The 27,994-nt window shown below is 36.0% G+C and overlaps 1 protein-coding gene across 2 annotated transcripts in view; it reads right to left on the bottom strand.

The window, feature by feature from the left end:
* Positions 1–27,994, bottom strand: part of CDH13 (cadherin 13) — a 1,329,441-nt gene that overhangs the window by 161,309 nt on the left and 1,140,138 nt on the right. For both annotated transcript variants that reach the window (XM_007476128.3, XM_056823341.1), the window contains one exon: positions 5,041–5,181. In XM_007476128.3, coding sequence (XP_007476190.1) covers positions 5,041–5,181 — 141 coding nt within the window. The remainder of the gene's footprint in view (positions 1–5,040; positions 5,182–27,994) is intronic.

Below are 27,994 nucleotides of genomic sequence, written 5' to 3'. Positions count from 1 at the left end.
GCACTGATCTCTCCTTAGTTTGCACTGCTGTGCTCCTAATGTTTTCTTTCTTTTTTTCTTACTGGACTACCATTTTATCTCTTTGACTTTCTTCAACTGTACATCGTCTTATTACTTTTATTACTATCAATAGTTTTTTAAAATTTCAAATGAAGAACAGGAAGTATCAGCATGTGAGCAGCAAATATGGAGCAGGAAACATTAGCAACCGGGCAGCCTAAATAAAAGAGATCTATGGCCTTCTTTCTTCTCAAAAGCTCTACCTAGCTCTAAAGACCATAGGCCACCAGCACTTCCTCCAAGCCCAGAGGCAAAGGTCCTTGGGACTCAAGCATAGCTCTCTGAGGCAGACTGAACTGTCTCCATCATGTGCCTTGTTCAGTTCAGGTGAGAGTTACTAAAAATATTTCTTAAAGCAGCAACAAACCTCATATCAAAGCTTGCCCAGGAGAAACATGATGATGATGATGATGATGATTGCTTTCATTATAATCATCATTGATTATAATTTTACTATTATTATTGATGATAATAATAATTAATATTTGTATAAGACTTGAGACAACTAAATTATGCAGTGATTAGCATACTGTACCTGAAATCAGGAAGACCTGAGTTCAACTCTAGCCTCAGACACTTATTATCTGTGTGACCCTGGACAAGTCAACTAGTCCTGTTTACCTCAGTTTTCTCTTCTGTAAATTGAACTAGAGAAGGCAATGGTAAACCATTACAGTATCTTTGTCAAGAAAATCCCAAATGAGTTCACAAGGAATTGGACCCAGCTAAATTTAAAAATATATATATAATGCTTACTTTGTGCCAGGCACTATGCTAAGTGCATTTGATCCTTACAACAATCCTGGGGAGTCGGTGCTTTTATTATTCCTATATTACAAGTAAAGAAACCAAAGTAGAAAAAGGTTAAGTGGCTTGTCCAGTATCACAGTGTTTTGGGTCATATTTGAATTCAGGTTTTTCTGACTCAAAGCCCTGTGCTCTATTCACTCCGCCACCCAGCTACCAGTAATTTTCTCACATCTAAGGAATTTATCCTTTGTATGAGGACACAGCCATACTCAAATAAACAAACAAACAAACAAAGGAACAAATGAATGAACAAATGAATGAATGAATGAATGAACGAATGAATGAATGAATGGAATGAAATAAAACAAAAACCCTATATCACTTTTTGGTGATTGTCAGGTCCCCACTGGATTAAGAAAAATGTATCATGGTAATCCTAATGGGGGTATTTTGGGGCCTATATAATGTGACATTTAAAAGAGTGGGAGCCATAAACTGTAAGAGTTAAAATGGTTGAGGTCATAAACTTTAGTAGATCTAAGAGTGGGTGAGTAAATTGTGACTGCAGGAAATATGTTTTCACCACAGTGTCTTGTTTTAAATCAATATATAAGGTGGTCACCAGGGAAATATTCCCAATTATGAATATACCCAAGTCAACTGGGTTTTATAGAGACTTTAATTAATAATACAATGAGGAATCAAAGAAAGAGAGAAAGAGAGAAAAAGGAAATAATGAGAAAAATCTGAATTTCAACATGTCAAAAAACAATTGCCAACATTGTTTCTATGTATAACTGGAAAAATAAAAATATTTTTAAAAATAGAAACAAGAAGACTGATGAATATAGGAAAGCATGAAAAGAATTCCATAAACTGATGCTAAATGATTTATCAGGATCAGAAAAACATTATATACAAAGATTCCGGCAATTTGAATAGCATGGACCACCACAAAACAGTCAAAACTGAATCATGTGAAATTTCAAAAAATATGAATGGCTTCTAAGAAAAGAAATGAGGGGGACCTCTTTTTATATAGCATCAGGTTTCCTAAGGCATGATTCTGGGAGAGAGTGGATAAGGGATAGAAGGAGAAATCTAGGTAATGTCAAAAAACAAGAGATCAATAAAAATATTTGTAAAGTAAAATTCCATTGTACACTACTTACTCACATCTCATATGGAATTTTGTCTTCATGTCTGAGTTCCATAACTTGACAAAAAATGAGTTTAAAGAAACTAACAAGCTAATGAATGCCCAGAGAAAGGAATATGTGAGAAGACTTAAATGAAGGAACTTTTGTTTTTGAAGTGTTTTAAATGCCAGAGGACTTTTTATTTTATACTAGAGTTTATTGAGCAGGGAAATGACATAGTCAGATCTGCACTTTAAAAGAATCCCTTTAGCAGTTGGGTATTCCCTGATCTCAATAAGAATGGATTGTTATGGGGAAAGACTTGAAATAGGGATATCATCCAAAGGGTTATTCAAATAGAACAGTTGATGTGAAAGACTTAGCCACTCTCAGCAAAACTGTGATCTGGGACAATTCTAAAAGACTTATGACAAAAAATGCTATCCACCTCCAGAGAAAGAATTACTGGAGTCAGGGGCAGATTAAAGAACACCATTTTTCACTTTATTTGTAAAATGGAGATAAAAATAAAACCTGTTTCAAAGAGTTACTGTGAGGATCAAATCAATTATTATTCACAAACATTTAGAACAGTGACTAGAATGTAGTAAGCACTATATAAATAATAGTTATTATTATTACCAATATTAAACAACTCACTGGATGGGGGAATCAAGAAAGTAAGGAGTCAATGATGTTACCTAGGTTGTTAGTCATAAATATTGGTAGCATTATGGTGTCCTCAATAGTAATAAAGAAATTAGGAATGGGTGATTTAGAGATGGTGGGGGATAATGAGTTGAGTTTTGAACATGGTGAATTTAAGATGTCCATAGAATGTCCACTTCAAAATATCTAATAAGCATTTTTGATACATGCGACTAGAGTTCAGCAGAGACATTATAACTAAGTGAATGAGATCTGAGACTCATCTGTGTAAAGACAAGACCATTAAAATCATTGCAAATGCTCCAGAGAGAGAAAAGAAGAGGGCAGAGCCTTGGAGTAAAAACCATGGTTGGTAGGAATGACCTAGATGATGATTCAGCAAAGGAGGCAGAGAAGTAACTGTCATACAGGTAAGAGGAAAATCATGAGAGAACAGTTTCATGGGAAACCTAAAGAGAAGAGAGTATCAAAGGGAAAAAAGTGACAGTGTCAAGGTATTGGAAACACTGCCATGTAAAAGAAGTAACTGAATTTATTGTTTGACTGAAAAGGGAAGATCCAGAAGCAATGGATAATTTATCATTGCAAGAGGTCAAGAAAACTAACCATTAGAGATACCCAAAGATGGAATATACTGCCTGGAAAGATTATAGGTATCCTTTTATCGGGGATCTTTAAGAAGAGACTGTATGACTCACATGCTTTACTGGTGATTCCTTTCATGAAAGTTGGACTAGATAGTCATTGAATTCCTTTTTAACTCTTAAATTCTGTATTTCAGTGATTCTTTGAAGAGCCACATATAAGGAAGGAGGACATTCCCAGACTTGGAAATAACCTATACAAAACCATGGAGGTGGGAAATGGAATTTCACCCTGGCCAATTTTCATACTGAACCAGTTTGACTAGTGGATAAAGGGTTATTTCAGGGAACAATATGCATTTAGACTGGAAAGGCTAGAACCAGATTCATTAAAATCTAGTTTAAGCCCTCCTAATGGCTCAGGATTATACAAAAAGGTCTCACTCAGTTTGGGCAAACCCCATAAGCTTAGGACCATTTAGTGCTCACCCCCTTACCCCAGTTCCTGCCTCTGTGCTAAAAAGCAGGTTGTGTCAATTCAAATTCCTTGGGAAATATCTTACTAAGAATCACAATTTTCGGAAAATCTATTGGTAAATATACTAGTTCATATACCCTACAGTAGGATGCAAGGAAAACATTTTTTTTAAATCATCCTTGGTCTTAGCTTTATGTTCTCAATGTATTTTCTTCCCATGTTCTCCTAGGAGAACTTAATCAAGCCTCTATAATTGAGTTGCAGCCATGAACGCTGTGTTCTTGGCCTGGCTTTCTATACTGATTGTTGTTTGGTTGTAACAAATAGTGAACCACAATAGTATATAATCATCAGTGCATTGGAGCCAAAGATAGAAAATACCTCTCCTTCAAAAAGCCTACTTTGTTTTTTTTTTTAATTTAGCAGCTCCCATGCTACCAAACTATTGCCAAAAAATCTTATTTCCATTATTATGGCACATTTCAGTTTGGCATTTCAGTCTGCACTTGCTGGGGAGGAAAATAATCATTAAAGTATACAAGGTGCACTGAAATCTTCCTCAGAAGCTTCAGTATAGCATAGATGTGGCTCTGGGTTCCCTAAAGCCATGCCAACAAAATAAAAATTCTGGCAAGTGGCTCTTACCAAGCTGGAAAAGTAGCAAGTTCAAGATCCATTGACTTCACGTATGCCTAATTTCTGAGGACTAAACTAACAAGGGCCAAAGGGCTTATTGATTTTCTGGTATCTGGTGGAAGCCTTAGAAGGTACAGAAACTCATGGAGTAATTTAATTAAGCAAAGGAGGTTTGCAATCTATTGATAGATGGAATAGACTCACTGATAAAACCATTCAACTTAGCATCCCAGGATCAAAGATTGAAAGACAAAAAGAAAATTAGAAATCAACTAAATCTACCTCTTCATTTAATAGAAGATGAACTGAGGGCTGGTGAGGGTTAGTGGTTGCTCAAAGTCAGATAAGCAGTAAACTTAAGTGGTAGGATTTGAAATCAGATCCTCATACTATATATGTAGTATTCTTTCTACAGTAACATGATGATATTTCAATGTAAGCTAATTAATATAAAACAGTGATAAATGATTCCAAAAAGATGAAGAAATGTTTCTTTTTTAATAAGCTATTTTGTGTTAATGAGAAATTTAGCCAATATTTAGTTTCCTACAGAATTTGTGCAATTCTATGAACACTATCTAACTACACATACAATTTTTTTATACATGATCAGGTGGTTAGACAGATGTCCATAAACATCCCTTTTCGCTGAGATTTTGTGAATGAATCTTAACCACTGGTACCACTGACCACCCCAAGGGCAACAAGAATCTTAGGTGTTTACCTCTTTCTTGGTGAACTTTGGTGAGTGATCATTTTTGTCATCAATCAGGATGGTAGCTGTTGCTGTCCCAGTTAAACCAACATCCAAACCGGCCATGTCCTGAGCTTCAATGATCAGTTCATATTTAGGGTTTTCCAGAGTCTAAAGAAAAAGACAAAAGTTGTGGTTTAGTGATGGATGGCTCTTCAGAGCAGATGAGATAGAAATTAGCTTGTGGTGAATTGTTCATAGTCAATTATCCAATAAAAAGCATTTATTTGGAAGGTATAAATGGAAATTTTGAACCTTAGGACTTCATCCCCAGAAGTCCCTTAGTATTTCCCAAAATTCCCTTTAATCTCTCCTGAGCCTCCATATTTGCAAGATCATGTTATTGTTTTATAAGTTCTGTAGCTCCTCCCTCTGTCTCTCTCTTCTCTTGCAACCCCAGCTGAGTTAGGTAGTTCTTTTATTTTAGTTATTATTAATAGAACTTTTAAAATACAATACTAAGTTACTGAATATTAATTTCAAAGCCCACAGGAACCTATGATGGGTCAGGCTTAGAGTTCGGAATTAGAGACACAAACAGAAATGATGGGTGTTGCTTCCAAGGAGTTTACATTCTATTGGAGGAAACAATTTGTATACCTACAAGTAAATACTATATGTATAACATATGTATTTATATATATACATATACATACACACATGTATGCATATATGTATTCAAAACAACTTTTTACCTTAAGGTATTGTAGCCCACAATTGAATTTTCTTTTTATTTTTTCTTTTAAAACATTTACCTTACACCTTAGAATCAGTACTATGTATTGGTTCCAAGGCAGAAGAGTGGTAAGGGCTAGGCAATGGGGGCTAAGTGACTTGCCCAGGGTCACACAGCTGGGAAGTGTCTGAGGCCAGATTTGAACTCAGGAGCTTCCCATCTCTAGGCCTGGTTCTCAGTCCACTGAGCTACCCAGCTGCCCCCCACAAATGAATTTTCTATTCTCTACTGTGTAGTCGCACATGTTTCATTTTTTCATGCCTTCAAAATTATGTTAAAAAAAACCACATATCTACTAACATACACAAAGATAAATAATTCACATTCCTTACCCTAGCTAGAATTTATAAAGTGATTTAAATTTGGCAAAATACTTAACAAACTTTTTGTTTGATCCTCACAACCCTGAGACATAGGTGGTCTAGTTGAGGCTAACGAGGTAGTCAGTAATTGTCCAGGCTAGTTAAATATATGAGTCCATATTTGAACTTGGGTCATTTCAACTCCAGGCCCAGGGCTCAATCTACTAAGTCACCTAGCTGACTCTCATCTTCTCATCTTCCAAAAGCTTGTGTTTGAGCAGGCAGAGAAGATATTTCCCCAGATAATGATGAAGTACAGCAGAGTGTAAAAGTGCATGGGAGATAAAAAAGTGGTGAAGAATCAGCAAAAGAATAATATAGGAAGTAGTATTTGAGCTAGAAGCAACCAAGCATTATCTTCCTTAGAGTTAACAGGGGAGGAACATTCCTGACATAGTAAAGTAGGAAAATGTCCAGGGAAAAGGGAGTAATGAATGAGCAATGGGATCCCCTTCATTGGAGCCCATGAGACAAAGACTGCAGACTATCTATTGATCATATTAGAGTCAGGATTCTTTTTACAGGCATGAATTGCACTAGATGATCGTAAATTTGAACTAGATTCACCTAAAATTCTGCAATTCTGTATTTGGATCGAGTATAGGGTGGTTCAGGAGGAGATAGAGTGACCATCTGTGAAGGAAGATTCGAGCCAGAATGAGAAGGGCGTGAAATTCCAGGCTAAGTAACCCAGACTTCATCCTGAAGTCAGCTGAGACCTATAGAAGGTTTCTGAACAAGTGGGATAAGCTCCACATTAGAAAGATTGATCAGCATGAAGAGGTGACCGTGAAAAGAACAAGAGAAGCAGAAATAGAAATAAGGTCAAATGAAATGGGTTTTGCTTCAGGACACCAAAACTTCGATCACTCTGAGAGAACTTATACTCCAGGAGTTATGGAGAAACAACTAACCTGACACCTACTTCCCAAAACTAATTTGTTAAAATAGGAAGCTACAAATTGGGTCACTTTTTGTCTTCTCTCTCCTGTGGCTAGAAACCCCCCAACACACATACACACACACACTTCCTGCTGCTTCAGCTCCTCTCATCTCTATGAACTCTTCATTAGGCAATTTCAGTCCTATTCCCAGCCCCAGTAATTCCTCCAGAAACAGCTTTGAAGTATCTAATGTCTTGGAGTCTCTCTTTCCTCCCCATGGGATGGTGTCCTGGGGCCTCTTTCCCTAAGCAAAGCTAAACAAAAACAACCACCAAAGAACCTCACCGAATTTGCCTGTATAAAGTTGATTTGAGGCCAGGTTTTACGCTGTTTTTGCAGAGTACATTTCCTGAAGCATGCCCTAGGCGCCAAAATTGTTAATTATGGCTCTGGAGAGCAGTATCTGGAGAAAAGCACTATAAAGTAGAAGATTCTGTGCTGTACAAGTATCCATATGATGTTTATGGCTCCCTGAGTGAATGTTCCAAAAGGATCCACCTTCCTCAAGCCCAAACTCTTACCTCCTAGCTTTCTCATGTTCAGCAGATAACCTCTCTTCAGACTTCAAAGACCCTGAATGTCTGAAGTGAGTTTCCTCAACTTTTCTCTTTTCTACCTCATTATTTCATTGCTTTCTCACTTACCCTGCCCTTTCCCTTGATCTCAGAGTAAATAGTGTACCTAATTGTTCCAAATCTAGACCCTCCCCCTAGATCCCATGTGATACTCTATCACCTCTTCTGGCATCTTGCTCCATACATCATCCCCTCTTCTCCTGAATCATCTTATTAAAATTGTAATCTTCCTCTGCCATACTTTAAAAAAAAATATTGTACTGAAAGTTCTTGTCATAAATAACAGATCACAGTGTCTTCAGATGGATACATTGAATACCATCTCTCAGACAGCCATAATCACTGTTATAATCCTCTGACTCATGCAAAGAGTGAGATCTCCAGTGCTAGCAAAACTGCCAAGTTGTCCTCATTTCTTATTTCTCCTCTCTTCTCAGATGCATTTTTAATGCAGCTCCAAATCATTTGATTTTCAGGTCATTTTTCTTTCATTTTCATGGATCTCTTCTATTGCTAACTTCAACACTTTGTTTTGCTAAAAGTACTTTCATCCAGAATTGTTTTTATTCTTTTGGCAGATTCTGTATCTTAGTGCCTCTTAAATGATAAGTAATTTTAAAAAATAGTTAATTTTCTCTGTCTTGGAGTAAACACTGCTGTTTTGGGCTTCTTCAAGAAAGTAGCTGCAAAACTTAACAGAAAGGCCAACAGAACTTGATTGTGATACTGTAATGTCATTGAAATCTAGAGAATGAGGTATTTTGGATAACAATTTTAATTGTCTGGTTAACTGAAAGTTAATATTTAAACTTCAACTCATTTTATTTCAAACTTTTTATGGGAGTAAGTGATTTTTTAAAAAATGGAAAATTTCATAAACTAATAAACTTTTCACCCTTAGAAATATTTGAGCAGAGGTCATATGAACACTTATAAGGGATGATGTTTGCAGTAATGATTCACTCATAGATTCTTGACTGGATGGAGTAAAGGAGTAAACACTATGGTCCTTCCAGTTCTTAGACAGAGTCTATCTTAGTAAGAAGACAAAAGTATATGGTTAACAGCTGACCTTTCCTCAACTAAAAAAAAAAATAAATTAAACCTCTTACCTTCCATCTTAGAATCAATACTATGTACTGTTTCCAAGGTAGAAAAGCAGTAAGGACTAGGCAATGAGGTTTAAGTGTCTTGCCCATGATCACACAACAATGAAGTATCTGATCTCATATTTAAACCCAGGTCATCCTATCTCTAGGCTTGACTCTCAATCCACTGAGCCACCTAGGTTCCCCCCAAAAGCATTTTTAAATAAATATTTGGGTTATAGGTGGAGTCAGTTGGTAATATAGGTTATAAAACATCCTAAAATAATGCTTGATACAAAGTACCTATTATTAATAAATTATTGAATAGATTCTTTTTTTTAAAACCCTTACCTTCTGTCTTGGCGTCAATACTGTGTATTGGCTCCAAGGCAGAAGAGTGGTAAGGGCTAGGCAATGAGGGTCAAGTGACTTGCCCAGGGACACACAGCTGGGAAGTGTCTGAGGCCAGATTTGAACCTAGGACCTCCCGTCTCTAGGCTTGGCTCTCAATCCACTGAGCTACCCGGCTGCCCCCTAAATAGATCCTTGAATGATAGTTTGATTTAAATTTCTTTATTTTATCTTATTAAAGTGAGCAGTCTCAAGGTGTATGATTTTTCTGGATAGCATCACAAACCTATTTTGAATCTAAATGAAATTATGAATTAAAAGCTGATACAAATATTTCCTCAGTTGGTCTTAAGCCCTCAATAAAATCTTTCTCTTCCTGGCCTGTTGACAATTCAAAATAATATTTTATTTAAACATAAAATATTCATAGAATTTTGGGAGAGGGCATCAGAATTGGAATTTCATTGAAATCAGAAATTCATGATAAGAAAATTTCCTTTATAAGTACAGATCAACACCTACTCTATAAGTTATTGCCTTATAGAGTTGCTTGGGGGTACTGAGATTTTAAGTGAATTGTAACCCAGTCTTTATATGTCAGAAATAGCACTTGAACCCAGGTTTTTCTTCTTCCAGCTTTCTATCACCATATCATATTTTGAGAGTTGAAAGGACCAGTCCAAAGACTTCTAATGATGGAAAAATCTTCCATTGATACAAGTAAGCCATTCTGTTTTTAGGCAGATCTAATTTTAGGGTCCCCCCCCACTTTATATAGAGCCTACTTTGGCCTCCACTAATGAAAGAATCATCATTATTATCATTAACCCATCAATTAAAGGAAATATATAATATTCTTAAAATTTTAAAACTTTCTCTAAAATGCCCATGAGAAATAGAATGCTAAGTATCAGAATCTCATTTTTACAAATGAGAAAGCTAAGGCTTAGAAAACTTATTACTAGTCCAATTCATTAATTTTACTTATCAGTAAAAAGGACAGAGGGGAAGTGTGACTTGTCTAAGCCCCCAGTTATGCTGTCAGCTAACACTAGAACCCAAACTAGCATCTTTCCATTGTATCACAATGCCTCTTCTCAAACCTGAATTAAACTTGAAATGACTCTCTTTCACATGCATTGACTCTAGAAGGGTACTGGGTGACCTTTTAGGTTACAGTCACTATAAGATGTTCATTATAGTTTTCATACCACAGTTATGAATCGAATGCTCCATCTTTGGCTAGTTATTAATTTCCATTTCCTTATAGGAAGAACTTCTGAGGACTTTGAACTCTATGGTAACATGCAATCAAAGTATCATCCTACTCTGTATTTATAGCACACTCTCCTTGTTTGATTCCTGGTCAATATGGTTCTTTGATCTTTAGATTAAACCTAAAATTTCCATTATAAATTCCAAGAAGGAAGCCTTTCATGTTATCACGCAGTGTTGGAATATTTTACTCCTATAAGAAGTGTTAGGGATACAGTTTTTCTCAGGATAATAGATTTAGTGTTAGAAGAGACCTTGATAGCCATCTAATCCTTGTTTTCTAGATGAGAAAACCTAAAAAAAGATTAAATAATTTGTCAAAAACAATGACAGAATTGATATCTGAAACAGGAAGCAGAGAGAGAGAGGAAGAGATAGTTGAAATATCTTAGGTATAAGAAAAAAAAAAGACATGGAAAAGAAGAGTTCTCCTATTACAGAGAAGTAGAGCTGCCAAGAGAAGTCAAACCAGAAGAAATTTTGTACCCAGTGGGGAGTAGCTTGAAAACAGAACAAAATGAAAAAGAATATCTGTTCCCTGAAATGTTAATGATATTAGTTGCTTTGATGACATCTGTTCCCTCTGAGTGTCCCTCATTACCAATGTAAACTCACTGATCAGGGATGATAAGCTATAGTTTTAGGATTGTGTGTGTCCCACAGAGGCTGGTAGGTGGCTCAGTCACTTAAAGCCCTGGGTCTAGATATGAAGAACCCAAGTTCAAGTCTGGCCTCAGACACTGACAGTCACACACTCCACACTCCAGTATGCAGATGCTATCATGCAAATCTTACTTACCATGTCTCTCCTATTATAGTAAATTCCTTTGATTCTCTATTACCTCCAGGATCAAACATGAAATCATATTTTTATATTTAGACACATAAATATTGCTCAAAGAATGAAGAATTCCTCCAGAGGAAGAACTGATAAATAGAAATAATTAAGACGCGGTTTTATATATACATATATGTTTTGTCAAGTGATGTCTTCTCAATTGGGGAAAGGGAAGAAGAGAGATAACTGGGCATTTTAAGGTAACAGACAAATTAATTTAATTTTTTTAAGCCTATCTTTGGTTTAGCTTTTAAAGACCTCCACAATCTGGCTCCTCGCTTCCTTCCAATACTCTCTATTTATTCTACTATTTAGCAACACTGGTCTTCATGCTATTCCTTACATATGACAGTCTATCTCTTGATATCAGACCTTTTCTCTGGTTGACTCATTACCAATACCTTTTTTCTAGGATTATTTCTTATTTATTTTATCCACATTTTGTGTGCATGTAAATTCATATGTGTGTATGTGTGTATAATACACATATAGCCATATAATTTATAGGAAACATATAGGTACATGAATAAATTCATACATTGTATATATACACACACGTATATGTATACAGAATATATTTAAAGATAGATACAAATATATCTCTATCATCTCAATATCTTATATTTATTTGTGAGCAGGCTGCTTCCCCAATTAGAAATTGAGATCCTTGAGTAGAGGAAGTGTTTTTCTGTTTTGTTTTGTTTTGTTTTGACTTTCTTTGCAACCTCAGAATGGCATACTACTTGATACATAATAAACTCTTAATAAATGCATGTTTGTTATTGATTGATTCTATCAGAAGGAACTTCTTCATGACTCATAAAAAGTAACAAGGAGGAACAGAGCAGGGACAGATATTTGCACTAACACTGAGGAATTGCTAGCATCACTAGTGCTGTTGATATCATCTCTTTGGCCTTGAGCAAGCTATTTATTCTTCCCATTTTCAGATATTATCTATATGTGGCCACAGAAATGATCATTTTTCAGTCAAATGGATTTTTGTGTCTTTTTGCTATCTTAATGACTGATTTGGGCCTGGCAGGGAAATCAGATTGGCCACACACTTGCTCTTCAGTTTTAAGATTATCTGAATTACCTAATCAACTATTGTCTAAACCAGTTGTTTTTATAAGCACGGTCCTTCTCCATTTGTCAAGTAGAAAGAAAGGCCACTGTGTGGAATCTTTTATATAATTTAGAAAAAAAAACAGAAACAAAAACTAACAGTATAGACAAGTCCCAAATAAATACCCAGTCATCTGAAGTAATAAACTACAGTGTTGAGGGAACTTTTCCAAATGCTATCAAATCAATAACTATCCCAGGGCCTACCAAGTTTAAGGGACTGTTAAAATTACTTTTTAATTTGCTCTTTTCTTTAAAAACAGCTACAACAGGGGCAGCTCAGTGGCCCAGTGGATAGAGAGCCAGAGCTAGAGTCAAGAGGACCTCTATTGATACCAAGACAAAAAGTGAGGGTTAAAAAAAAAAAAAGCTTACATTAAGGTGGATAGTAATCTTGGCCCTCTGAGTGGAAAATCTGAGTTTACTAAATGGTGGACCCCATCATGTATGTTTGGCTTCCATAAGTAGCAGCAACAAATTCCCATTTCACCTATCCCTGAGGACTATCTATGCATCACCAGGAGCTCTAGATTTATTTAAAAATCCATATCCAAGGCTTAATGTGTTTGTTCTGGTATGACGGGTGCTCTTTGAAGGCAGGTATGCAGGTATGGTGGCACTGTTATATCTTCAATACATACTTAATATACGTTTGAGGAATTGAATTAAGCTATTCTGAGTTCACAAAGGGAATCAGAGCTGGTTAGAAATTAATCAATCAATAATTTACTAAGCACCTATTACTATTTGGATATGGTGTTAGATATTGAATATTCCACATTGAGAGGAGTTTGATGAAATTATAGGGGAACAGACCCAAACTGAGAAAGTTTTGCCAAATCACCAAAGTTATTTCCCATCTTTAAGCCAAAGGATCTGGGCATGGATATTGTGAGCTCTCTACATAAAGGAAAAACATGCAGTTCTCTATGCATAAACTCCCCCAGCTATTCCATCATACAGCTGCAAAGCTTTCTTGCCACATGCTCTATTCATTACTAGAATGGAAAAAAAAAACAGAAATTAATTCATTCTATGAAATATTTCTCATTCATGTTAATCACGACAGGGTCTTCATTGTATTACTTGTGGATCTGTGTTCAGGTCCATATTTGGTTATGGTTTTTAACCATTATATTTTTTTCTCTGCTAACTGATAACTAATGGGGAAAATATCAGTGTAATATTTTATCTTTGAAATAATAAAATTTAAGAGTATATTTTAAAATTTTACTCTTTCTTGTAATATTTATTAACCAGAAGAGCTCACAATAACAATAAAGTTTAATGTTTTATTTTGTTTACAGTAGCTTAGTTGAGTTTCCTCATTGATAAATGCATCTTGGGCAGTAATCACTGGTTAGGAATTGAGCTGCATTGTCTTAAGACAGACACAATTCAGCGCCACAACAGGCATGGGATTTTCTATAGGGCAGTTTGCTCAAGGCATTTGGTTCATGGGTCTTAGCCATCTGTGCTTCCAAAGACAAGACAGCTTGCTAGGAGCTTCAGTGAAAGCCCTATGAAGACAATGATGGCACCCACGTCAGATGCTAGTAAGCAGGATTGGGACTAAGAGGGGCTTTCAGAGAAGATTCAGAATAGATACACAAGTAGCAGTGGGAATTTCTAGATGCACACTGGTTAGAGGAGGAGAAAGAAGAATGAGTGACTATAAACTTCTATCTGTGGACTACCCTGTCGAACTATTGTTCATTGATACTGAAGGGAGATTTGCTGCTCCCTTTGCAAAGCAGATACCTGAAGTCACATCTTTGCCCAAGCATGAGTGCCATCCTCATGTCTGAGTAGAGACTGACTTTGAGATGATACCCATGACAGCAGACTTCCGTATCTTTCTCTCTCAGTCATCTAGAAAGTGTTCTGACATATTCTTGAACTTTCTCAAGATTCTGGGTATGGCGAGCAAGATAAAAGACTGAGGTAACACCTTTGTGTTCATCTGTTCCAAAAATTATATCCTGTTTTTTTTTCTTTCTCCTAGCTCACAGTGCTGTGTAAGGGGAAAGCTCTGGCGTACATAGACAAAGAACTCATTCCTCTAGTAACCTGGGACTAGAATTTAGTATTATATGGGAGGTTGCTGTTTTGAGTTAAAGGTTGGGTTTGCTGAGTTTTGTGCTACATATTCATTGGTGTTTTCTTCATCATCAACTTCATTAATATTTACGACATTCCAGGGCAGTTAGATGGTGCAGCAGATTGAACAAAGGACTTAGATTGTGGAAGCCCTAAGTTCAAATCCAGCCTCAGATACTTATTAGCTGTCTGTGACCCTAGAGGAGTCACTTATCCCGTTTACCTCAGTTTCCTCATCTATAAAATAAACTAGAGAAGGAAATGACAAACCACTCTAATATCTTTGCCAAGAAATGCCAAATGGGGTCATGAAAACTTGGATAGGATTGAAAATTAACTGAACAACTCTATGTCAGACATCGTACTAAAAGCTTGACAAATATTACCTTATTTGATCCATTCAACAATCCTGTGAGATAGATGCTATTTAGCCCCATTCTGCAGAGGAAGGAATGGATACAAACAGAGGCTCAGTGTCTTGCCCAAGGTCACATAGGTAGTGAGTAGTGTAAACCTTAAAATTTCTTAGACTTATAAATGTTGGAAATTTCACCATTGGGAAATTTCATACTTGAAGAATTTCCTACTGATAGTGGGAACTCTATTAGAATGTGAACCCCATTGGCATGGGAGGTTCCTTCTCCTCCCTACTTAAGATTACTTTAGGACAGAAACCTTTTGCTGAATAATGGAAAGGGCTTTGACCTATGCTTAAGCATAGAACAGGAAGTTTTTTGAGTCATGATTGATTTTAGAATTGATACAATAGAGATACTTGGAATGACAGAACCAGGTCTTGGAACTTCCAATCTCCACCCTGCTCAGGGTAACAGTATTTAGGAAGGGCTGCAGCAAAGGATCAAGATTTAATTATTTGAGAAAATGACCTTCAACAGACATGTGCAAAGCCACAGACCTCTGGGCGGTCCTGGGTTAAGCTAGAACCACCATTGGCACAGGGAAGACATGGACAGTGATTGGTAGATGTGAGAACTGAGGGGAGGGAACTTAGATGGTTTCCTTAAAGATAGCGGGGTCTGAGGAGAGAGGGAAGGAGGTTTTGCTTTGAGCAAGGTGGCTCTGAAGGTGTTTGGAGGAGGTTTTTCTCTGAGCGAGGTGGCTCAGAAGGTGGTTGGAGAGGTTTTGCTCTGAGAGGTTGTGCTCTGAGAAGCTTACTCTGAAGGAAGCTGGAGATGGAGGCCCCTGAGACTGTTTCTCCATTTTGGTCACGTGAGTGATAGGGACTGATCTCTTTTCTTTGCCTCAGCTATCTAAGGGCTTGGGCCTTTTGGCCCAGCCTAAACAGAGGGGGTATTTAAGCCCTATTCCCTTCTCTCTCTCTCTCTCTCTCTCTCTCTCTCTCTCTCTCTCTCTCTCTCTCTCTCTCTCTCTCTCTCTCTCTCTCTCTCTCTCTCTCTCTTTTCTCTCTCTCTCTCTCTCTTTTTCTCTCTCTCTCTCTCTCTCTCTCTCTCTCTCTCTCTCTCTCTCTCTCTCTCTCTCTCTTTTCTCTCTCTCTCTCTCTCTTTTTCTCTCTCTCTCTTTCTCTCTCTCTCTCTCTCTCTCTCTTTCTCTCTCTCTCTCTAATACCTTTCTTCCTCCTGTTTGTAATTAAACTCCATAAAAGGTTGACTGCTGACTTGAGTTTTCATTTAGGAATTACATAGCTGAATTCCTTGGCAACCTTAAATTAATATATATCAGCCTTTTAAAGTGATTTCCTTGTCACAGTAGCTGAGGGCAGCTCTGAACTTGGATCTTCCTGACTTCAGAACCAGGACTTTCTCCTCCATTCTGCTTGATACCATAGTTGGTGATATTTTAATTAACTATTTTGATTTAATATAATATGAGGTCTAAGCAGGGTTGGAGGCTGAGATGAAGTGGAAATTATTGAATCTGATATTCCAAAAGACTTTTTAAGAGTTGTAGGAATTTCCAGGACACATATATATGACATTTCCATATGTATTAGGTACCGGAGGTGCCAGCCTATAGATCTGCAGATTTGTCTATGCACTTGGAAAATATAATGTACTCTAATGTATTTAAAAGTTGTACTGTCAAAAAGATAGTCAAAATAATCAACAACTTTAGCAAAGTTGCAGGATACAAAATAAACCCACATAAGTCATTAGCATTTCTATATATCTCCAAGACATCTCAGCAGCAAGAATTAGAAAGAGAAATTCCATTTAAAACCACCCTAGACAATATAAAATACTTAGGAATCTATCTGCTGAGACAAAAACAGGAACTATATGAACACAACTACAAAACACTCTCCACACAATTAAAACTAGATTTAAACAATTCAAAAAACATTGATTGCTCACCGTAGGTAGGTAGGATGAGCTAACATAATAAAAATGACAATTCTACCAAAATTAATTTACTTATTTAATGCCATACCCATTGAACTTCCAAAAAACTTTTAACTGAATTAGAAAAAAAAAAAACATAATAAAGTTCATTTAGAAGAACAAGAGTTCAAAGATATCCAGGGAGATAATGAAAAAAAAATGCGAAGGAAGGAGGTCTTGCAGTCCCATATCTCAAACTATACTATAAAGCAGTGGTCATCAAAACAATATGGTACTGGCTAAGAGACAGAAAGGAGGATCAGTGGAATAGACTTGAGCTAAGTAACCTCAACAAGACAGTCTATGATAAGCCCAAAGATTCCAGCTTTGGGGACAAAAATCCACTATTTGATAAAAACTGCTGGGAAAATTGGAAGACAGTATGAGAGAGATTATGTTTGGATCAACAACTCACACCCTACACCAAGATAAACTGAGAATGGGTGAATGACTTGAATATAAAGAAGGAAACTATAAGCAAATTAGGTAAACACAAAATAGTATACCTGTCAGATCTTTGGGAAAGAAAAGACTTTAAAACCAAGCAAGAGTTAGAAAAAATCACTAAATGCAAAATAAATATTTTTGATTACATCAAATTTAAAAGATTTTGTACAAACAAAATCAATGCAACCAAAATTATAAGGGAAGCAACAAATTGGGAAACAATTTTCATAACAAAAACCTCTGACAAAGGTCTAATTGCTCAAGTTTATAAAGAGCTAAATCAATTATACAAAAAATCAAGCCATTCTCCAATTGATAAATGGGCAAGGGACGTGAATAGGCAATTTTCAGTTAAAGAAATCAAAACTATTAAGAAGCACATGAAAAAATGTTCTAAATCTCTTATAATCAGATAGATGCAAATCAAAACAACTGAGGTATCACCTCACACCTAGCAGATTGGCTAACATGACAGCAATGGAAAATAGTGAATGTTAGAGGGGATGTAGCAAAGTTGGGACATTAATGCATTGCTGGTGGAATTGTGAATTGATCCAACCATTCTGGAGGGCAATTTGGAACTATGCCCAAAGGGCGATAAAAGACTGTCTGCCCTTTGATCCAGCCATAGCACTGCTGGGTTTGTACCCCAAAGACATAACAAGGAAAAATACATGTACAAGAATATTCATAGCTGCGCTCTTTGTAGTGGCAAAAAATTGGAAAATGAGGAGATGCCCTTCAATTGGGGAATGGCTGAACAAAGTGTGGTATTTGTTGGTGATGGAATACTATTGTGCTCAAAGGAATAATAAACAAAGGAATTCCTTGGGAACTGGAACAACCTCCAGGAAGTGATGCAGAGCGAGAGGAGCAGAACCAGGAGAACATTGTACACAGAGACTGATACACTGTGGTATAATCGAATATAATGGACTTCTCTATTAGTGACAATGCAGTGATCCTGAACAACTTGAAGGGATCTATGAGAAAGAACACTATCCACATCCAGAGGAAAAACTGTGGGAGTAAAAACACTGAAGAAAAACAACTGATTGATTACATGGGTCGAGGGGATATGATTGGGGATGTAGACTCTAAATGAACATCCTAGTACAAACCTCAACAATATGGAAATAGGTTCTGATCAAGGACACATGTAATACCCAGTGGAATTTTGCATTGGCTATGGGAAGGGTTGGGGGATAGAAGAGAGGGAAAGAATATGATTCTTTGTAACCAAGGAATAATATTCTAAATTGACTAAATAAAATTTTAAAAATATATAAAAATAAAAGAAAAAATGAAAGAAAAAAAAGTTGTACTGTCAGTATATAGTTACAGAAACATTTCCCTATACCAATATTTCTGTCGAAAGTGGAGCTCAGTATAAAGAAAAAAGTTCTTGGCTCCTATATTGGAAGGAAATAATAAAACACCCAAAATAGAGATGAAGAAACCAAGGCAAACAAAGATTAAGTAACTTGCTTTGTCATACAGCTGGCATTTATTTGAGACTAGATTTGAACTCAGGTCTATTTCCATGGATGTACTAGAGCCAATTCTGGTGAGACAATTGTTAAATTTTCTGCATAAATTTTTTTTGAAAACTGGGAAATTACAAATCAGAATATTTTTATTCTGTTGATTGTCTAGACTTAAAGAACTAATGGAGAAAATGTTATTAGTGCAGATTAAACTTTAAAATATGTCATGAGTATGTATATATGTATGTGTATATACATAATATGTTTATATATATGTTCTGATGAATAATTAATCACTGACTCCATATATATAGATATGAAGGTAGATAGATATATAGATAGATATTGATTGATTAATAAATCCCAATCCCAGAATCTCTCCCTAATCTGAACTCCTATAGGTCTGGCTGTCTGTATCATTCAACTTCTACTACCTTAAATTAATTATATTTTGTTTATATGCCCTGTCTTCCTCCCTAACTACATTTTGAGTTCCTTAAGAGCAGGAGCTATGTCTACTATTTCTGTCTGTCCCCAGTGCCAAGAAAAGTGCTCAAACAGAAGAAACGCTTAATAAATTGTTTGTTGATCATAATGACACATGATTGTTCCCCAGAATTAAATTGTGCCTTAAGGACTGAAAGGGTCAAGGCCACTTCTGGATGTGTACAATTTATTCTGGTTGAGTGGTTAGTTTACACAGCATGAAAATTAGACTCAAGAAGTTTCATTTTGACCAGGAAATAATTTTCTCAAAATTTTAAAATTAAAATTGGGGTCTTTGGTTTAATATAAAGACATATGGCCCCTATGGCACTCCATTTAAAACTCAGGTGCTAATTTTGAGTGAATTCTCTGATCATGAGCCAACATCAGTTTCACTATTCTTCCTGACTCCCTACTCACTAACAGATGATGTATATACCAAGATAAAAAGAATGGGGGAAATGTGACTATAAAGAATTCAGTGTATTTTTGCAAACTTCCACAAGGTTCACTGGCTGCACTGATTTGAAAACCAAACATTTCATCTTGAAAATAGAATCAAAACGTGTCATTAAATATTTGTCACACAATCAATCACTACACATTTGATGTTTATCATAGCTAAAGTTATTTCCACACAACTGTACATTTAACGGAACATTTATTATTAATAACAAGTATAATGATTGTGTAAAACAAAACCAGCTATAAAGTTTCTCAGAAAACTTTTCCCTTAACCCATAAATTTGCCCATGTTCCCAACCAGGGCCTGCTGTTCTTAGAGAATTCTGGTTCAGTCGCTGGTACAAAGTTTTTAAAAGGCCTCTAAGTACATGATATATCTGGTCTTCTTCTGTGTTGCCACTAACCTTCCAAAGACATAAAGGAAACAGAGCAATGAGGAATCTGTTCCTGGGTTTTGAAGCTCCATCTCCATATTGTCACCTAGCAGCATCCAGACAGCCAATGTGTGTCAACATTGGTAAGGGATGAGCAAGGTCAAACAAGGTTGGGTTGGAAATCAGCTAAACAAAGTCAAAAAGGTAAAATTTTGAATCAAAAGCCAGGAGTGGCCATAAAGTCAACTACCAAAGGGACCCAAAGTAGACTGGCCATATATTAAGTTCATAAATTCTCTCTATAGATAGATATATCTACATCTACAGATCTATCTCTACACAGAAAAAATAAACTATAAATAAACATTTTAGAATGGGACAAAATGATTTCACATCACAGACTTGCTATAATTCCTTCATATTCTTTCTTTTGTCCAAGTTACCCATCCCCTACAGGTGTCAGGGACAAGCAAGATAGTTTTTAAACTACCAGGTTCTCATTGCTAATTTTTTTAAAGGTGAATTCTACAGGTACGTGTTTTCAGAAGGACTCAAAGTCTAGAGGTATATGATAAGATCTTTTTTTTAGATGCTGCACTTGTTTGATGATCTATCTCAGTTATGCAAGACAACTCAATATAGCATATGATGAACAAAAGTCCCAAATGAATCTTAAACTGTTTGCTATGTGTATGCAACATTATTTAAAGATTCTCTTAAGAAAGTTATTAATTAATTCATGCATTTAGGCCAAGAGCAGATTCAATAGTTTTGTTTTCTTTTTTTTTCCAATTTGCTACACTTCTGAGTGTATGAGCCATGAGTTTCTGTTTCCAAATTTTCAGGAAACTATAACTATATGAATGATAACCACCTGTATAGAGAGAGGTTAGCCTGTTAGATTTAGAAAAGTATATTTAAGAATATCTCACAGATCTGAGTCCAAAGTCATGACAAACATTTACACAGAATGTATAAAAAAAATTCAAGGTCATAGATGCCCCTCCCTTTTTCCCTTTTCCCTTCTTTATTCTTGAACCCATGATAATGCTCAAAATGATTGGAAATCCTAAGCCAGATGGAGAAATGTGAGGAATAGCACAACTATATAGGAAGGTTTCTTCTGTAAAGAAGAGTGCCAGAAACTGTCACAGATCTATATTACAGCAACTGTATCATATTTACAATAATGAAATTTTTGAGTATGAAGCTGAAGGATTCTGAAGAAGTAGAAGATATTCCCAACCACAACTGAACCAGAGGTCCTTTTTGGCATTAATATTGCTGCATCTTTACCATGAGACCAAAGACTAGGGAATTTTATCCCAAAGGCTCCTTCCTAGAAATTTAATTTGAAATACATAAGTTTTATATGTGTGAGATTTTTTATTTGTTTGCTTTCTGGTGTGACTGGTGGTGACTTACCATAATATTATCCATTTAGATATCATTTGCTTATAAATTATAGGAAATCTGACTACTACATACCATTAAGCCCTTCCATAACCTCTAATTTAATGTGTTTGTTAATTCACAGAAATGCAATAATGAAAATAATTTCTATTCCTATGGAATTTTAAGGTTTCAAAGTATTTTTCTACAATCCTGTGAAATGTATTCAATATTATTCCTCAGGAAACAGGTTCATAGAGTTTAAGTGACTTCTGTCTGTAAGTGAAAGATCAGGGACTTTAAGTTCTCTGACTTAAAGAACTTAGCTCCTTCCACTAAAACTCACAGCCTCTCATGCATTTTATTTAAATAAGATTGCTTATTATAAAATATATGTGTATAACACATAAATAATATAAATTTATTAAAATATGAATAAAAATATATAAATACCACTAATAAAATAAGAGGTGATAGCTAGAATTAAAAAATTCTTTGAATATGGAGGCAGGAGGGGGAAAGGATATTGATTCTCATGCAAACAGAAGTCTAAGAATCATTGATTTCTTGTTTGTTTGACTTTGATGATAACTTTTGAGCTTCTCAAGAGCCCTGGCCATATGAATGCTCCAGTTGTCTTTAGATTTGACAGAGAAACGTGACTACAGCCAGATACTGACAGGACCTACTCAGGTTAGAGGACAAGGTTAGCTGTGCACAAAGAGATCTGATTACTCAGCCATGGCTGCCCTTGCCATGTTTCCTCTGACAGAACACTCTAACATGAAGAATCATACAGCAGATACACCTGGGACAAATAGAAATGACAAATGATACGCAGGCAGAAATAAACATAAATTGATCCCACTTCTCCCAGCCTAGGGAGACTTGTTCTTTCAGGCACATACACGCATTGGAAGGAGCTGTTCATTGCCTCTATGCCACCCTAGAGGAGCCATAATTCCCCCTCCCCAGGAAGATCACTCTCCGAAATCATATTCCCTCTCTTCCAGGTAGCAAACAACAAGCATAATTTAGTGCCTTTCCAAGGCATTACCTTCTATTTGTACAACACCCCACAGAAAAACATACACATACATATACACACAAACATGCATAATATAAAAATACATATTATATACATACATATATGTCCATATAAGCTTAGGTATATCATACGTCATGTAACTATGTGCATGTAATATATAACACCAGTGAATTAACTGTGTTTATATGCACATATATTCTAATCACATAATTATTTTCATATTGTCTCCCTCAATGAAGCTGAGTTCCTTAAAAACAGAGATTATCTTTTTCATTTTTCTAGTTTTTATGTATTTATTTTTGTATCCCTAGCACTTAGCACAGTGCCTGGTATGTAGGAATCACATCACATATGCTTCTTAACTGAATTGACTGACAGAAATAACTTAGGGCTCAGAGATGCAGATAGCACTGGAAAAAGGAAGGAGTCACTCCCATGGTCAAAAACAACAAATGCTCTTAAGGGATTCTCAGCCACTTGCTAGCATTCACATGAGATTTTCTATCCTGGGATGGGAACAAAGCATCATTCCCAGAGGAATTCACTTGAAATGCTTCAGCACCCAGGAGGTGGGTTAGGGAAGACTTTTATTTGCATTCTCTGCAAGGAACTTAAGAATAAAGCTCTAGGATCAACCATGTCATCAAAGGACTGTAGACATAGGAAATATTCTCTCACTTGACATAAAGGGAGACAGTAATCTCACAGTCAGGTATGAGAGTGAGAACAGAAATTCCCCTCTCTCTTCCATCCCTTATCTCTCTTTTTTTCCTCTTTTCTGGTTGACACAATTTTGAAGTGCCCAATTTTTCACCCACTAGCTTTAGTGGAAAATCCCTTTGTCTTTAAATATAAGGTGTCAAAGTACATTCTCTTTTTCCTCTGAGAAGGCAAGACTGCCCCTTACCACTAGACCTCAAAAATGACAAATTGAGAATCAGAAATATGTCTATCCTTCAATTCTTTTCTTCTGAACCTGTCTAAATCCTTGCCTCTACAACTTCCACCCCCACCCCAAACTCTTAGGTTTCTCATTCCTTTCAGAGAATACAGACAAGAATTTGTTTCTTATTTGTCCAATTTTTTGCTTAAAAGGGAGAATTATCCTCATTAGTCCTATGCCCAAAGACTGAGGAATAGAATTAAAACTGAAGGACTCTCCATGGGAATTTCATTCTAAGAGACTATGCTTCTATGAAGCTGAGAATTAACTGAATTTGGCTAGATAAGGCCAAATACACAACAGACAAGCTAGGAGGAGAGAGGGGGAACCAGTATAATTGAGAGAATTCCTACCTTGCCTGAAATCACATTCTGGTTATCTACAGATATATTTCAAATATACTATAATATATACTATAATATACTATAAAATATACTATAATAATAATTGTAACTATAATGCTAATTACCTATTATGTAACAATTTAAAGTTTACAAAGTGATTCATGTATTTTTATCAAACTTGTAAAAATAATTGCTAAAGATATACTATGTCACAAATGATGAAAATAATACTCCCCAAAAAATGGCACTGCCCATCATCATCTGCCTAGAACACCTCAGAGCCAGAATATAAGTCAAAGGCTCCATAACTTGCTTATGCTCTATAGAATAACTACTTAAAAGCAGTAACAACTTTTATTAACTCAGTGTATCAATTGTCATTAGAAAAAAAATCAGTTTGACATGGAATATAGTAGAAAGATCATGGGATCATATCCTATGATTTGGAAATTACATCTAGTCCAACCACTCATTTTATAAGAAGAAAATAAGGCCAAGAGAGTTTAAGTGGTTTTTGTTACTCTTGTTGAGTTGTCTAATTCATGTGTGACTCTTCATTATCCCACATGGGCATTATATTATTGGCAAAGATATTAGAGTGGTTTGTCATGTCCTCCTGCTCATTTTATGGATGAGAAAACCGAGACAAACAGGGTTAAATTATTTGTGATGGGTCACACAGCTAGTAAGTGTCTGAGGCCAGATTTGAACTCAGGTCTTCTTGACTCCAGGCCCTACACTCTACCCACTGTGCAACCTAGCTGTCCCTTAAATGTTTTGACCATGGTAATTCAATAAATAAGAAGAGCAGGAATTTGAATGCATGTTCTCTGAGCTATAAATACAGCATTTTCCCCATAGTGTCCTTTGCTTTTACAATACTTTTTTAGAGTTAGACAACCTGGGTTTTCTAGCCCTGACTCAGTTTGATACTACTTTTTGACTATGGGGAAATGACCCAACCCTTAGTATCTTTCTAGTGAAATGATAAAATGAAAACATAGAATGACATTTAACTCAACAGATCCTTCTAGTTCTAAATAGAAGATCTCATTATGTGAAGACAAAAAATGGAGGGGAATGGGTAGGGAGACTAATAGGACCAGCTGACTTGGATTAGGCAGTTTCTAAGCTTTCTCATATTCTTTAGATGTTGTGGTTGGATGGAAAGGTGAAAAGCCCACTCTATAAATTCTACAAATTGGACAAAATGGAATATGAATCAAAGGAAGTCATTAGATTTAATGGAAATACAGTGAGTCAATGTCTCCCTGGAATGTTATCTATCACTTATGCCTCGGGTCCAGAAACACAGTGGAGAGAGTTTGCATAATTACAGCCTCCAAACAAAAATCTTTCTCATAAATCCTACCTTGCTCATTTAAACTAGTGACTGACACTAGTGCAGGTTAGTAATTTTTTTTTGTCCTACAGAATTTAGAAATTATGCTTGACTTGAATTTATTTTTACAACTGTCCAATAATCCTCTTGTCCTTATAAAATATCTTACTCCTGTGAATTTCAAAATTATTCCACCCTGATCAGACCATTCTTTAGAAGATCTTATTTAGCTATTTCCCGATCAATAACAATAGAGATATTTGGAATAACAGAATCAGTTCTTGGAAACTAAATTTCTCCTCCCTTCTTAGTTTAACAAGATTAGGAAGGTCTGCATCAAACTCAAGATTTAATTATCTGAGAAAATGGCCTTCAATAGACATGTGCAAAAAAAGGATAGACCTCTGGGCTGTCCTAAGTCAAGCTTGAGCCACCATTGGCACATGTGAGATGCAGGAAGTGAGGTAGAGCACAGCCTCTGGATTTCTCGTGACTTCCTGTGGAGACGGCTATAGGGAGTTCCAACCTGGAGCTGGAGCTTGGAGGAGCCCTGCAGACAGCTTTCCTTCAGACCAGTCACATGAGTGATAAGGACTGACTCCTTTCTCTGCCTTGGCTCTCCAGGGCCTTTGGCTCAGCCTGAGCCAGAGCAGTTTTTGAGTTAAACTCCTTTCCTTCTCTCTCTCTCACTTCCTCTAATATTTTCTTCCTCCTGTTGTAATTAAATTCAAAATTTGGCAGCTGATTTAGGTATTTTATTATTTGGGATTTCCCTTGGCAAACACTTAAATTTAGATTTTTTTCAGTCTCAACCATAATTTCACCCTTACACTCCATTGTTACTGCCTTTCTTTGCTACTTCTTTGCTCTTGTTCCCAACTCTGTACTAGCAGTGAGAGAAGTAAGAATGCTCATTTCTCTAGACCAACAAACTGCTAACAAAGTCAGTGAATTATGATTAGAAACAGAGGGTCCGATATGTGTTTTTTAGGCATTTCCAGTTTGTAGGCAATAAGTACAAATTTTAGATTGTGAAAAAGTGTGATTGTGAAAATATGCCTTAAGTTTATCTCATTTGCTACCACTACAAATAAACTGCAATAGTCATAAATAACTTTCTGGACAAGGAGCCATTCTTTCCTGGACTGCTTCTTTAGGCACTATAGACTCAGAGATTCATAGAATCTCAGCCTCTCAGGACTGGAAGTGGACTCAAAACTCATCTAGTCTAAGTCATACCTATACAAGAATCCCTCTGAAATCACAAAAAAATGACTAACCTACCTTTGCTTGAAGAACTCCATGAAGGGGGAGCTCATTCATTATCTCCTGACATAGCCCACTTCACTTAGAAACAGTGCTAACAATTAGAAAGGTTTTCTTTATGTCATGATTTACACAATAATTAGCTAAGTACTAATATCAAGCAATGTGCAAAGCAGGAAGAAATCCTCACCTAAGATAACCAGTGTCATTGAAGACACCCAGACAAAAGAAGAATCTAACTGCATCAAGCACTAGAAAACTTTGGTATTGCCAGTGAAATTCACAGCAATGAGAAAGATATTTAACTAACACTAGAAAAACAAAGTGTAAATCATGACATAAAGAAAAACAAAGTGGATGATAATGCATATCGCCTAAGTTAACACATGAAGCCTATTAAATAAATCCATTGATATGTACATACACATTACACACAAACACACACACACACATACACATTTACTCACCTATATACTGAGAAATTAAATATCTTGCCCACAGTCACACATCAAAAAGGTATTAGAGGAAGAATTTGAACAAAGATCTTGTTACCTTGGTTCAAATTCTTCCTCTGATACTTGCTGTGTGACTATACACAAATATTTCTCAGTGCCCCATTTGATTCTCAAGACTATAACTGACAATTAAGTTGCCAATTTCTAACAGTGGATGGATTTTTTTTCCCACTAGGAAATCACTACAACAATTTAAGTTGCATGAATACACACACACACACATTTAAAATTTTGCTGTGATTTCATCTGTGAGTTCACTGGTATGGAGAAATTGCATGGTGATTGCATGGTGAAAACAAGAGTAAATACAAATTAGCATGCATGTGAATGAATGACAAGAGCTGTAGTTGTATAATAAACTGGACCCGGTACTAAATAGGAAGAATGTATCACATTTTAGGAAATTATGTAGAACTTTTAATTAATCCCAACCTGCAATAAAAAGTCTGTCTCTTAAACACCAATGTTCTCTTGGTAGTGCTAGAAAGCTAAGTACATGAAATGGCAAGAACTCAAAAAAACAACCTACAAATAACATGAAGAGTTATGAAAATATGAATATAGTATAAATGGACTGCATATCCTAGACTTATTAACTGTGTAGGTATGAGCAAATGATCCTTATCTATAAAATGGGGAAATGTGCTACCTACCTAAAGGTGGTTTTGAAAAAAGAAGGGAATTTTTTAAACTTTAAAATGCTATACAAATATAAACTTCTTGTTATTTATTGAGTACACATATAACCACAAAAGGAAGTGAACTGGTCATGTAAGGAGAAAGAAAAAAGATAGATGGAAGGCCCAGTTGGTAAAATGCTACTTCCAACACATTAAAATAATGTGAAAAAAGGTTTCTAGCACACTGGGCAGATTCTCTTAGAGATTTTATCCAAAGATAGAGGGAAAAATCAAACAGGAAGGTTTGTCCCCTGAACTATCAGAGAAGTACCCACTCCAAGGATAGCATGAATCACAGTATCATTAAAGTTGAATATGTAAGAAGTATCTAAGGATTCCCTTATTACTCATGACTCTGCACCTCTCCATAGTTTCCGT

Source organism: Monodelphis domestica, chromosome 1 (assembly GCF_027887165.1).
Source record: "Monodelphis domestica isolate mMonDom1 chromosome 1, mMonDom1.pri, whole genome shotgun sequence".
Classification (NCBI taxonomy): domain Eukaryota; kingdom Metazoa; phylum Chordata; class Mammalia; order Didelphimorphia; family Didelphidae; genus Monodelphis; species Monodelphis domestica.
This window is presented reverse-complemented; position numbering and strand designations above follow the sequence as displayed.